Raw genomic sequence first — 12,950 nt, forward strand, 5'->3', positions numbered from 1 at the left:
TCTCTCTGGCAGCCTGTCTCCATGCATAGCTTTTGATCCCCCTCCCCCAGGACGCTCAACTCTTTTCTCTCGTTCCCTGGGCTCCTAGATTTGCAAAACCAGACTTGCAGCTTCCTTGGAGACAGGCTGTGAGAAGCGAACCGCGTAGCTTGCCCCATTGTCTTGTGCCTGGGCACCGGAGTTTTCTTCTCTAGATCTTGTGCGTTGCTTTTGGTTTTCTCTTCTCGCCGCACCCCATCAAGTGAAATCCACACGTTCCTACCAGAAATGCTGATAATCCTCTGCAGTACGTACTAGGGATGTTACGTAGCATTTAATCCGCTAATTGACTAGTCGATTATTTGATATGTGGGGGGGGGGGTGGACTGCAGAGTCGCAGTGGGGTTTGGTTCCTGGCCCCGGGACCTAACCCCGCTGCCGCTCTGCTTTTTAAATGTATTCAGAACCACCAGGCTCGTAATACATTTTAAAAAGCACAAGTGCAGCAGAGGGGGCTGGGTGCAGGCCAGGAATCAGCCGATTCCCGGTTCGTGCCAGGTCCCCTGCTACGCCTCTGCCTCCCCTGCCGCCGCCGCCCCCCCACCAGCGGAGATGGTGCTGGGTGGAACCTGCTTTTAAGCCAGCTCCCCCCAGCTCCTGCTCTTCTACCCCCCACAACCTTGCTGCCTCTCTAATAGAGGCAGCAAGTGGGAGGGAAATGACTAGTCGAGTCACTAGTCAACTATCTGATAAGCATTAGTTTCTCAGATAGTTACTGCTCTATCTCACTAGCCCGTGGTACCCAGCCCTCGTGAATTAGATACACCTCGGTGTATCACCAAGCCTCCCCGAGTTAAACACGGCGCTTTACAGAATTGCTGCGTGGCCTTTTTCTGTTGACACACACAAGGGTAAAACTATTACAGGGCACTTAAATCAGGGCCCGATGGTCTTTCTGATCACACCGGCTCAGAATGCCTAGCGCTGCAGTCTCTGGGTGTGGACATGCAGCTGTTCTCCCTACCTCCTTGACTGTACAGACAGCAATAAAGACGCTGCAGTGAGCACTTGGCTCTCGGGGCCGTCGATACATGAGGCTGGATAAAATCCACCTCCCTGGCGATTCTAACCAGAGTTTTGAGAAAAGTCTCTGTGTAGCTAGCGGGCCTGGCTCAGGCGCACGAGGGATCGTAATGTGGCTTAAACCTGGGCTGCGCGTCTGTTGAGGGGATGGGCAGACTGTGGAGCAGTGTTATGTGATCCAAGAGCAGTGTGAAACGTTTCGCCTTTAGGGACCTTACCTGCCCCCACTCACTGATTTGTTCCACCACAGCGGGGTGGCCTGGGATTGTCCCTGGACGCGTGTATTTAAGAGCCCCCTTGCCCATGTCTGTGGCACTGCAAAAACCTCTGTCCCCAATGCCATGGCATCCCGACAGCGTTTGCTACCGATGCTGCTAAGATCTAAGGTCAAAAACGCTACAGGGCAAGTGTCCCATGCTGACAAAACGTGCTTTGAATGAGGACCACGTGGACAGATTTGTTGTGGCGGGCACTCATGACCCTGGAGACGGACCCTTTTGTGGCACGCGGTCAGTGCCCCTGAGTGAGTGTGACTCTGGGAACCATAGAATCGTAGAACTGGAAAAGACCTCAGAAGGTCATCAAGTCCAGCCCCCTGCTCTAGACAGGACCAATTTGGAACAGTGGGTGGGGGGTTCCCCACTCGTGTTGAGTGGCTCAGTGGAGAAGCGACCCAGGGCATGAAAAATAACCCAACTGCTTTCTGCTGGTGACACGAGCTCCCAGAAACTGAAGAGCAAACATTGGCCTCCCTACCAGCTCTGGCTTCTAGCTGGGGGATTTCTGCTGCATGGGATGGGAGCGGTTTTCCTAGCTTGGCATCCTTTGGGGCCGCAAGGCATTGGGTAGGAATCGGCTTGGTTTGGAAAGCCCCGAGCATCCCTTTGTGTCTCAAAAGGCCCCCCTCGTCTTCCCCACAGGTGATATGGTGACGCGTTCCCGGATGCTGCTTCCTTTGCCGGCGGACGTAGTTGTTTCTGCCGAAAATGAGCAAGCCCAGAGACTTTCAGCATGACCTGGAGCGCAGCCTCCCGGCCATCGCGTCTATGAGCTCCTCCCTGTCGCGGAGCCAGGCCTTTTCCCCGCACTACTACTGCTCCCCGGAGAAAAGGAAAGCCATCTCGGACGTCAGGAGGACCTTCTGCCTCTTCGTCACCTTCGACCTGCTGTTCGTGTCTCTGCTGTGGATCATCGAGCTCAACGTGAGTCCAGGGCCCTTTCTGGGGGAAGCAGCGAGCGGATCTCTCCTGCTGGTTTTGGAAAGCCCTGTTCTCTGCTGGTTTCCAGGGCGCTTTACGCCAGTGGAGGATCTGGCCCATAAAGCGGTTACAAAAATCGACCCTCGACCACTCCCTGGGCTTGGCACTGAGCACGTGGGGACCTTGCTCGCAATGTTAATAAGTGGTCAGGAAAGCAGCAGCTTCGTCATGTGGTGCTACCATCAGGGCTGTCCTGAGGGGGGCTGCGGGCTGCCCCGATTTGGCCTATGAATGGGGTGTGTCTGGCTAAGATCCCAGCTGGGAACCAGCCTGTTTTGGGACCCCTAGGATAGCTACATTGCTGAGTGTAAGCGCCTTCTCCCCTATCCTCTTCCTCAGTAAAGGGAACTGGGCTTCTTGCTGGCCACCGCCTGTCTTGTCCCCTGCCCTCTGCCAAGTGCTGGTTATGCCAGGCCTTATAGGGAGAGACCTCTCACTGACACACTTGTGATGGGAAACTGCAGGCGCCAGGGAGGGGCTGAGCGTGCGAATGACTTCTAGTAAAAAAACGGGAGGATTGGGACCAATGTCCCCACGTTTTTTCCCCATCCAAGTGCAGAATAAATTTTGTTATGCGCACTGGGGTATGTGCGGATGTGCACTGCCGGTAGAAATACACGCAGACCAGCTGCGGGCACTCTGCAAATCAGCTGGGCAGCATTTGGGTCTCTTGGGTGGCCGCCCTGGCACTCAGTTTACAGGGAACTTTGACTGAGGTTTGCTAAATCACTTGGGGTTTGATGCATCTTCAATTGTATGTGCAGCCCTTGCTCCTCTGGCCTTGTTTATTCTGACTGGCTCCTGGGAGGACTTATCAGCTGTTGCCTTTGGGCCTGTTTACCTTGTCCAGAGTCAGGGCTAAACGGTGGATCTCAGTCTGCAGTTCAGGTCCTGCCACACGTGTTTCCCCCCCCCCCCCCCGAAATTACAGGGGTTGTACTGCTGGTTTGGTGAGGAACCACAGGCTCAAGGAAATTAACAGCCCGTGCTCCGCTAGCACCCACCGGTCACAGTAGAAACTCCTTGTGGGAATTCCCTTGCTCCTGTGGAATTGCTCTCATCCACAGCCCATTGGATGGAAGGGGGGGCAGGAATCACTTGTGTGTGGATTTGCAGTGTGGTTCCTGGAACTAAAACCAGGGTCCAAACTGCCCAATTCTTTTTCGTGCTCCAGTCTGTCTCGTGGGTGTGTTAGCTTGTGAGCGGGACTCACCAGTAACCTGTGGGCCTGGAGTCCAGAGGCTGTAAGTTGGAAAATGTTCCGAAGGCTCACTTGCGCTGCGGTGGGAATTGCCAGGTTTGTGCAATCACTAAGTGCTTCTAAACTGCTCCACGGCTGCTCTTGCTTGTTGGCAACTCGTTCGGGTCTCAGGAGGTGGCCCCGTCACCTGCAGACTCGAATTGTCCAAGCACGTCCACTTCTGAAGGACAGGAACGCTGCAGAAACAGTTGCCCTTTGCTCAGGGCGGCGATGTTTGTTTCAGCTTTCGTTCCTCCAAGGCGTTTAGCCCAGATCCCTCGCCCCTGCCCTTCTGGGGCGAGATCTCCTGTCAAACTCACTCTTGGAATGAATTTTTAAGCTGCCGCTGCTGTGAAACATGCTGGACTGCCAGTCCCGGAGACTGAACTCCTCACGTCACAGACCGGGGAGCGGTGGTGCAGAACCGCTGCTCTCCTCCAGCGGGCCCCAGACCTGATCTGTAGGGAACACGTCTTGGTAGCTGCCTCATCAGTCCTTGGCGTCCCGCACAGGATGCATAGCACAGCAGCGGCTTTTATGATGCGAATGGCTGTCCGCTATGGACCAGGAGCCACTGACTGGTTTCTCGTAGACCGTGAAACAGCTGTCAGCTTGTAACCACTTCCAGTCCAGCTGGGCTGTATTCCATCCAGCTCCCTGAAGGTGAACGGCTGGTTCCAATTACCTGAACCATCCAGGCCCTCGTAAACCACAGTTCCAACCTCTAAAATAGAATTTGTGGGCTTTTTTTTAAAAGAATGAAAAATCCAGCTGGCAGGCCCTTAACTATGGTTTGAAGTAGAGTCACAGTGACACAGTAGCTGGTAGGCCCTACTAGCATGCCCATGCAGAACGAGGCGGAAATGCTCTACTTTTTTTTTTTTTTTTGCACTTCTGCTCCAAGCTACAGCCCACTGACCTGGGAGCTGAAGAAGTGCTAACTTCCTCCTCTTTTAGTGTAGTTTTGTGAGTGTCAGAATGCCGGCCCTTCGATCTCATCCAAGGACAAACCTGATGGAGTCTTGACACAGGCTTGTACAAGAAAAGGAATCCTTAGGCAGGCAGGCAGATCACCTTCTGCGTGCTTTCAGTCAGTGGTGCTTTAAGAGAAGCAGTTACTTCTGATAATTAGATCAGAAAAAGGAAACACTTTGAAATCCTACCAGGCAAGTTGGCTACTTGATGCCTGGAGGAGAGATGGCAAGGCGTCCTTGGTTAGCAACGGGAATCACATGGAGGGAGGAAAAGACACACAAGTATTTTTCTTACAGAAGCTGGTTTTCAGCGTGTGAGGTTTGTTTGTTTTTTAACCTCAGTACAGGCAGTCCCCGGTTTACATGGATCCGACTTACATCGGATCCCTACTTACAAATGGGGTGAGGCAACCCCGCACTAGCTGCTTCCCCCCCAGCAGACCAGGGAGACGCGAAGCTAGCGCCCCCCCGCAGCAGACCAAGGAGACGCGGAGCGGCTTTTCTCAGCAGACACCTCAGCTTGAGAATAAAGGACTGAGGGAAGTGAGGTGTGGGAGAATAAAACTGAGCTCTGGAGAAACGTTTGGCTAGAGTTTCCCCTACAATATGTACCAGTTCCAACTTACATACAAATTCAACTTAAGAACAAACCTACAGTCCCTATCTTGTACGTAACCCGGGGACTGCCTGTAGGTGTTTCTCAATAAGCACACTCAAAGCCTCTACGTGCTGCTCCTGCTATCTGTTACTTAGGGGCACGCTGACACAACAGGGCTTAACTCGAAATAAGCTACGCAAAGTGAGCTATGTCAATTGCGTAGCGTCTTTTGAAATTGGGAGCATCTCCACAGCACTTATTTCGACATAGAGCGCTCTTCCGCCGACTTCCCCTCCTCCTCGCACCATGAGGGCTACAGAAGTCGGAGTAAGAAGTCCTCCAGAAATAACTCTGCTGGGTAGATGCAGACTAAGTTATTTCGAAATGATGTTGCTGTGTAGATGTACCCCAGGTATGAATCGGCCAGCGAAATGGAAGCGGAGCGGACTTTGACATGGCTAAGTATTTGCTCATGAGGCCATGTATGCAGTCAGCAGCCAAGCCGGATACATAACTTGAGCTGGCTGATGTTGAAACAGAATTGTCTGATTCTTATCCTCTTTGGTTTATCTGTGCACTCAACATCTGTGTGTCTCCAATCTCTCTAACCCTCAGACCAAGGATGGCATTCAGAAGAACTTGGAGACCGAGATCATTGCTTACCGGTTTAAAACCTCGTTCTTTGATATATTTGTAAGTATGCTAAACAACCAAAGGGAGAGCGATTTCTCTCCAAGGACACGTCTGCACGGCAGGGCAAAGCCCGAATTAAGCTACACAACTTCAGCTACGTCAATTGCATAGCTGAAGTCAAAATAGCTTGTTTCGGCTTTAGGCACTGTCTACACCGCAGGAAGTCAAAGGAGGAACACTCTTCCTTCAACTTCCTTTACTCCTCGTGAAATGAGGGTTACAAGAGTAGGAGTAAGAAGTCCTCCAGCTCGACATTATTTCGAAATATCGGCTTGTGGTGTAGAAACAACCTTGCTGTGTAGACGTACCCTAAGATAGAGGCGGGGGGCTTTCTGCATAAGACATTGGACTGGAATTCAGAAGTCCTGGCTTCCATGCTGAGCGCGCCCACTAACCTGCTAAGGCCTTGTCTGTCCTTACCTGGAAGGCCGAATTGAAATATGCAGCTCCAGCTACGTTAATTGCGTGGCTTGAGTGGACGTACCTTAATTTGACCTTCAGCGCTGTCCCCACAGTGGGACATTGGTGGAAGCCATCGACTTCCCCTATTCCTTGAGAATCAAAGAATACCAGCGTCGACAGGGCGCCCTCAGCGTTCGATTTATTGGGCCTTTACTAGACCCGCTAAATCAAACTCCGGAAGATCTACCGCCGCAGTGTCAGTCTTCCTGATAATGAAGATATGGGGCCATTCCCCTCTCTTCTCTTGTCTATTTAGCTAGTCCTTGCCCAGAAAATCTTGCTGTCTGTGCAGCACGATCAGCTGGGGCGTCTGGGCATGAGTGTAATGGAAATAATAACGAGTTTTCTTCTGATCGGTGCTCTTTTTGTTTTTGAAAGGTCCTGGCTTTTTTCCGATTCTCTGTGTTACTTCTGGGCTATGCACTCTTAAAGCTCCGCCATTGGTGGGTCATTGCGGTAAGGACTCCATCTCCTCTACTTCATGAACCGGGCTTTTTCTCTTGTTTCGAAATGGAAGCTGACACTTGTGTAACTGTCTTCCACTTTCTAGTTCACTACTCTGGTGTCCAGTGCCTTCCTCATCGTGAAGGTGATCCTCTCGGAGGTCAGTGCTCTCGGGGTGCTCGTGGGAGGGGCGGGTTTGTTTTGTGTGATTAGTCTCATGTGGCGACTGCCCAGCTTGTGTAAACACTTCGTGTGGTTTCCCTTTCCTCCCCCAGCTGCTAGCCAAGGGGGCTTTTGGGTACCTCCTCCCTATCGTCTCTTTCGTTATCGCCTGGCTAGAAACGTGGTTCCTGGACTTCAAAGTCTTAACTCAGGAAGCAGAAGAGGAACGGTGTAAGTTTCTTTCCGTCTTTGTGGCTAGAGCAAACACAGCGGGCAGGGCTTTGGCGGCCGCTTGTCTCTGCGCGGTGTGTGCAAAGGGGGACCAGGATTAGAAGGTGTCCCCAGGCAGGTTGTAAAGATCAGTTGCATCAACTGACTCTGCTGTGGGGTAGAGATGCCTTCCTGCAGAGACAATCCTGGCTCCCGAGAAGTCGCTTGACAAAATGGAGACAGGCAGAACGAGAACCAGTGGCTGGAAGTGACACGAGGTGAATCACAGACGTCCCTTTGGGCTTGTCCCCCGGTGCGCTGATCATGTTGCTGACACCCGCCTTCCTGCTCTCGGGTTCCTCACCCCCCGTCCTGCTGGGCCAGATCCTTTGGTTTTCCCCCAGACACAGCACAGGGAGATTGGGGTATCGTCCCCCCCCCCCCTCCGCCACAGAGCAGCAGACACGGAACCAGTTCAGCTCTGGGAGGCTCTGCTCTGCGTGCTCAGGACCCAGACACCAACCCCCGAAAGGGGCCAAAACCCCAATTAATTCACTTTACTCCATGTATAAGTTTTACACAGAGAAAGCTCATAAGGGGCTGCCCACTTTTATCAGTGAACATATAAGAGCGGCCGGACTGGGTCAGACCAAAGGTCCATCTAGCCCAGGAGCCTGTCTGCCCACAGTGGCCAGTACCAGGTGCCCCGGGGAGGGTGGACCGAAGACAATGATCAAGCGATTTGTCTCCTGCCATCTCTCTCCAGCCTCTGACAAACAGAGGCCAGTGACACCATTTCTATCCCCTGGCTAGTAGCCTTTTATGGACCTAACCTCCAAGAAATTATCTAGCTCAGTGGTCCCCAACACAGTGCCCATCGTGGTGCATGCGTCGTGCCGGAGCCGACCCAGGCGCATGGTAAGCGCCAGCCCCGGGAGCGCCGCGAATTGGCCGCTCGTGCCCCGGGCGTGCGGCGCTTGGGGAAGGAGGGGGCGCCAGCCCTGGGCGCGGCATTTGGAGGGGGCGCCGGCGCACGGCGCTTGCAGGGGGGCCCCCCGCCCCCGAGCACGCGGTTATGGGGGGGCCACCCGCCCCCCCGGGCGTGCATGTGTCCCCGCCCTCTGGCGCCCGGCCACGCCCCCTGGCGCCTGGCAGGCGAACGGCCACGCCCCCTGGCGCCCGGCAGCCTCTAAAGGTTGGGGACCACTGCTCTCGCTTCTCTTTATACTCTGTTATAGTTCTAGCCTCCACAGCCTCCTCGCAGTGAAAGAGAGAGATGCACTGTGGTTGCTTTCTCCTCCCCGTAACAGTTATTTACACCGGGCCTGATGATCTACAAACACTTTTGTTTTAAGGGCAAACAGTTGGATTTCAGTGGTTGCAAGTGAAAACTGTCAGATCAAAGTAAATGACTCAATTAAAATGACCTAAAAATGCTTCGTTAGTTCTAACCCACTGAGAAGCTTGTTGCATACAAGTTCTTTACCCTAAAGAGCTGTTCTTCTGTCAAGTAAAGCGCTTCAAGTCAGAACTGGTTGGCCTGGGGGCGGGGGAGCAGCAGGGCCTCTGTGAGCTGGCTCCACCCTCTTGGCAGGCTGCATCCGGCCAGCCGAGGCCCTTTTGCCCACCCCTGCTCTAGCCTGTGCTGTCCTGCAGCTCAGACTAGATGAGCTAATGGGCCCTCCTGGCGTTAAACACTAGGACTGTTTCTGAGGTGCTGGGCACCATGAGTGGGAGTGGTCGGTGCTGCCCCGACTGGCAATCAGGCCCGTGCGCTCGGCCCTGGGTCCTGTTCTGCCCTGTAGCTTCCACGGCGGCAGCACGTGGGGTGTTAAAAGGAGCGTCTCCTCCTCTCAGGACTTCCCAGCCAGAAGCGTGTGTGTGTTTGGAGAGGGGGGGTCTCAGGAAGAACGTGTCGAGCGAGACGTGACCGCAACCGTCTTGCTGGGTTGGGAAAAACCGGAGGCCGTTTGGGTCTGGTGCGGTCTGAAGATGAGAAATGCTCCAGCGTGTCCTGCTTCGATTGGATTACGGGTGTGCTGGATTGCTCGGAGGGAAAGCTCTGATTTAATTAGGCGCTTAATCGCCTTTGGATTTGACAGGCAAAGGCGCTCATTGATCGGCAGGCAGATAAAGGGCTGCGTCTCCACGAAAGGGGAAGGGGCCGGGACTGAAAGCTCCTTCCGGGCTGGGCTGCGTGGCCCAGACACAGCCCCAGTTCCAGGCCCAGAGCGGTGCTCCAAGGGGTAACTTAACCTGGAGGGGAGAAGGAAGCCTGGCGAATGTTAGGAGTGATCTCCAGCTCCTGTGTGTACTAACAGTGGGTGTCTTGGTTCCCTAGGGTACCTGGCAGCGCAGGCGGCAGCTTTCCGGGGCCCGCTGCTCTATGCCGGCGCCCTCTCCGACGGGCAGTTCTATTCCCCTCCCGAGTCCTTCGCAGGTGACGGATGCTTTTGCCTCCTTGTGGCGCTCTGTGACCTTTGTGCTGGCCGGGGCCGTGTCCTCAGCCTGGTCCGCTCGCAGGATCCCGGGGGCTTCCGCTTCCCTGTGATCCGCCTCGGAGTTCCTCGCTGCGCTGTGTCTAATGAGCCCGACCTTTGAGCAGCGTTCCAGTGCAGCGAACGGGCTGGGGGGGGGGGGCAGAGCTGCTTTTGTGCCCCCCGTGGCGTCGGAGAGATTGCCGGGAGGTGGAAAAGTAGCCCCCTACTTGGCATCTGAGGCCTGACTTTCCTGCACTGCCCCACTCCTGGGTTGCACCCCATGCTCGGGGCGGAGGGTTTGTAATGCACAATCTGAGGTCGCTCTGGAAGCGCCCTGGGCCCCCAAGGGCTGTGCGGTTCCCACTAGCTTGCTGCAGAGAGGGGCGTTTGCTGCGTTTTCTGATGGGGCAGCACCGGGGATGGGGGATGGGAGCATTTCTGTCGTAACCTCTATCATGGATGCTGTAAGAGAACATGCAGCCTCTCCCTGCACAGGGTGGCGGGGGGGGGGGAGATGCGGGGGGCAGAATGGCCCACACAGGATCAAAAATCTTAACCAGCTGGATCTCTGGCTTCCTCCTGACTCTGTCCCTTTCTCCAGGATCGGACAATGAATCGGATGAGGAAGGCGTGGGCAGGAGGCTGCTAACAGCGCAGGTAAGTGGAGAAGAGGGGATCGTGTTGGGGGGACCCTCTGGGCCCCCCTTGGCTCCGAGCGTCTGTCGTCTGCTGGCTGCCCAGTGCCCGTTGACGTGTGGGTCTGTAATCAGCTGATTCTGCCAGCACGTGCCCGTCGGGGGGCTGAGGAAATCCAGGGGAGAACGGTTCAGTCCTGCTCTTCGCGCTCAGACCTGAAGGTCACGAAATGGGTCCTGAGCAGCGGGGAGGTGGGGGGGGGGAGGGAGAATCGTTCCCGCAGCCGAGCGGTTTTGCTCAGGTGCTCTGGGAAAAACTGCTCCGACTCGCCCTCCCTCGCTGGGAATCGTTCCCTTTCACCTCTCCCCCCTTAGTTGGCTTTTAAAGGGGTCTGTGGCCTTTCCTGGTCCCTCCCGTTTCCTTTGCTCTTCCATTTACTGAAGGGGGTGTTGACTAGGGATGTAAACTCCCGTTTCATAGGCTAACCGGTTAAAAATACGGGTTAACCAGCTCGAGCCCGACTGGAGAGCTCCCCTGTCCCTGCACCAGCCACTGGGCTGGGACGACACCCGCCCACCCTGCCACAGGCAGCCCGCCTGCGGGGCGCCTGGGCCCGCTATAGGCAGGGGCTGCACTTTAACAAGAAACCCCTCTCCCTCCGCAGGGCTGGACTCACCCCCTGCCAACGGCAGGCAGGGAGTTGCTGCAGCCCCACCGGTTCACCTTAACCAGTAAGTCTCGCCTTTAAGGGTGAGGCTAACCGGTTAACAGCTTAAATTTTCACATCCCAAGTGCTGACTCCACTATTGCCTCAGATTCCGGCTTGAGGAGCGGCCTTCTGCCTCCGTAAAGTCCCACTGTCATTCAGTTGGACACAGGAGTCGTCTTCGCATCTTTTCCCATATCGTTGTGTAGCGAAGTAGCTGCCGTTTCGCCCCAGAAGTGGCTGCATCTCAGTGGGAGAAGTCATCTTCTCGTGGCTTGTACCATTTCGTCGGGTGAAAATGGTTTGGGAATCTCCCCGGGTGAAAGGTTGAACTGTTGTGAGACGCAGCTCGGGCTAGAAACCTGGCCTGCCGGGTGCAACGCGCTTCCTTCCGCTACCTGAGTGAAAGGGGAATTTTGTAGCAGGGACCATAATGGAAGGTTCCTTCCTCTCTTGCCCGGACACTGGGAGGCAAAATCGCTCCTTGTTGTTAACGAAGGGAGCTGTAAATAGATTGCATTTCCTCCTAGGAGAAGGAATACATCCAACAAGGCAAAGAAGCAATGGCAGTCGTGGACCAAATCCTAGCCCAGGAAGAAAACTGGAAATTTGAAAAGAACAATGCAAGTATTTCCCCTTTTTGCCAGCAGACCGCACGGAGGGCTCAGCCCAGACCCCGGAACGCTGGGGCTCCCGCAGCCTGGTTACACCGTGACAAATTAACAAGCGTTCCCATGACGTGATTGAATTAGGAATCTTATTCCCGTTCAGTTAAATGTAAATCTCCTCTTATTTAATTAGACGTTAAATTACCTTCTTGTCTGACAGAAGAGGGAACCCATCCGTCTCTTCCCTCCTCCTTCCCCCACCCAGGCGCATGCAGGTGGAGGAGTGCGGTTAGCCTTTACTAACAGTTTTGATGGGGAGCTGCAGTTGACTGAGTGGGAAAGGATCAAAAGCAGGTGTTGGTAAAGTAAGGGAGTTAGTGTCGCCATCTTGCAAAACACCAGCCTGGCATTAAGGGAGCTGGCAAAGCAAAAGACTCCTTCGCTAAGCATCCAGCTACGGATTCATCCTGTGTCCGTGTCTCCTCGCGCTCACCTGCAGCGGGCTGCGTTTTGTCTGCAGCCATGTAGACCTGTGGATTTTGGGAAGCGCGTTTAAAATTCAGCTGGGGACTGTCTTCACTTCCTGTGCCAAACTCACTGGACAGTGTGTCAGCGCTGACTCGCGTGATTGGAGCGGGACTGTCCTGTGAGCAGCCCGGCCAGTGGCACAAGCCTAAAATTTGCTGGGAGATCTCGGGGGAAAAGGTGCCGTAGGCGGGTGAACTATTTTGCATGTAAACTGCAACTTGACTGTCTCTTGCGCAGGAGTTTGGCGATGTGGTTTACACCTTTGAAATTCCTTTCCATGGCAAGACCTTTATTTTAAAGGTAAGGATCTGCGGGACTCGGTAATGCGGCCTGCTGCGTTCTTCCCCGGAGCGCTTTTCCGGGATAACACCGGGGCTTGCTGCCTAAAACTAGCCTGCTCCAACCCCCAATATATGCTGGGGAGCAACGGCAGAATGATGGACCCGATGGCCAAAGCACCCTGTTCCACCCCCTCTTTCTAGGACCACAGTAGGATAGCGACCGCCTGCCCAGCAAAACCAGGTGGCTCCCACTTCAGATGCTGTTGGGCATTAGATGTTGTTAGGAAATGATTCATTCCAGTGGCTCAGCGTGAAATCCTAGCTCACCGAAGGCGCATTGTGGTGACTTTTTGTTTCTGTGCGTTCGTTGCCGCATGTGCAAAAATCGCACGTGAAAAGACTCTTAATGAAGGCACCTATGTAAACAGACCCCGTGTTACTGCTTTCTCCCAGTGCCCCTAAACACCTACCCGAGGCTGCAGGTGAACGGAGTGTTTCGTTTTGGCCAATGCTCTTTGTAGCTTTTCGGGAACCTCCTGTACCAGCTGCCCGCTTGGGTACAAGCGGCAGACGCAGGAGTAGCCCGGGGTGGAATAACAGCGGGGGT

At 54.4% G+C, this 12,950-nt stretch overlaps 1 protein-coding gene across 5 annotated transcripts in view; it reads left to right on the forward strand.

Moving 5' to 3' along the window:
* The window catches only part of STARD3 (StAR related lipid transfer domain containing 3), a 40,494-nt gene that overhangs the window by 19,950 nt on the left and 7,594 nt on the right, over positions 1-12,950 (forward strand). For 4 of the 5 annotated variants that reach the window (XM_075911660.2, XM_075911661.2, XM_014570636.4 and 1 more), the window contains exons 2-10: positions 1,983-2,264; positions 5,749-5,826; positions 6,667-6,744; positions 6,839-6,892; positions 7,008-7,125; positions 9,446-9,544; positions 10,186-10,241; positions 11,457-11,549; positions 12,300-12,362. In XM_075911660.2, the coding sequence (XP_075767775.1) occupies positions 2,049-2,264; positions 5,749-5,826; positions 6,667-6,744; positions 6,839-6,892; positions 7,008-7,125; positions 9,446-9,544; positions 10,186-10,241; positions 11,457-11,549; positions 12,300-12,362 (855 nt within the window). In that variant the 5' untranslated portion in view covers positions 1,983-2,048. Of the gene's footprint in view, positions 1-87; positions 287-1,982; positions 2,265-5,748; positions 5,827-6,666; positions 6,745-6,838; positions 6,893-7,007; positions 7,126-9,445; positions 9,545-10,185; positions 10,242-11,456; positions 11,550-12,299; positions 12,363-12,950 lie in introns of those variants that run through there. The other variant, XM_006117398.5, reaches the window with a different exon arrangement.

Source organism: Pelodiscus sinensis, chromosome 29, assembly GCF_052426305.1.
Source record: "Pelodiscus sinensis isolate ZL-2025 chromosome 29, ASM5242630v1, whole genome shotgun sequence".
Classification (NCBI taxonomy): Eukaryota; Metazoa; Chordata; order Testudines; family Trionychidae; genus Pelodiscus; species Pelodiscus sinensis.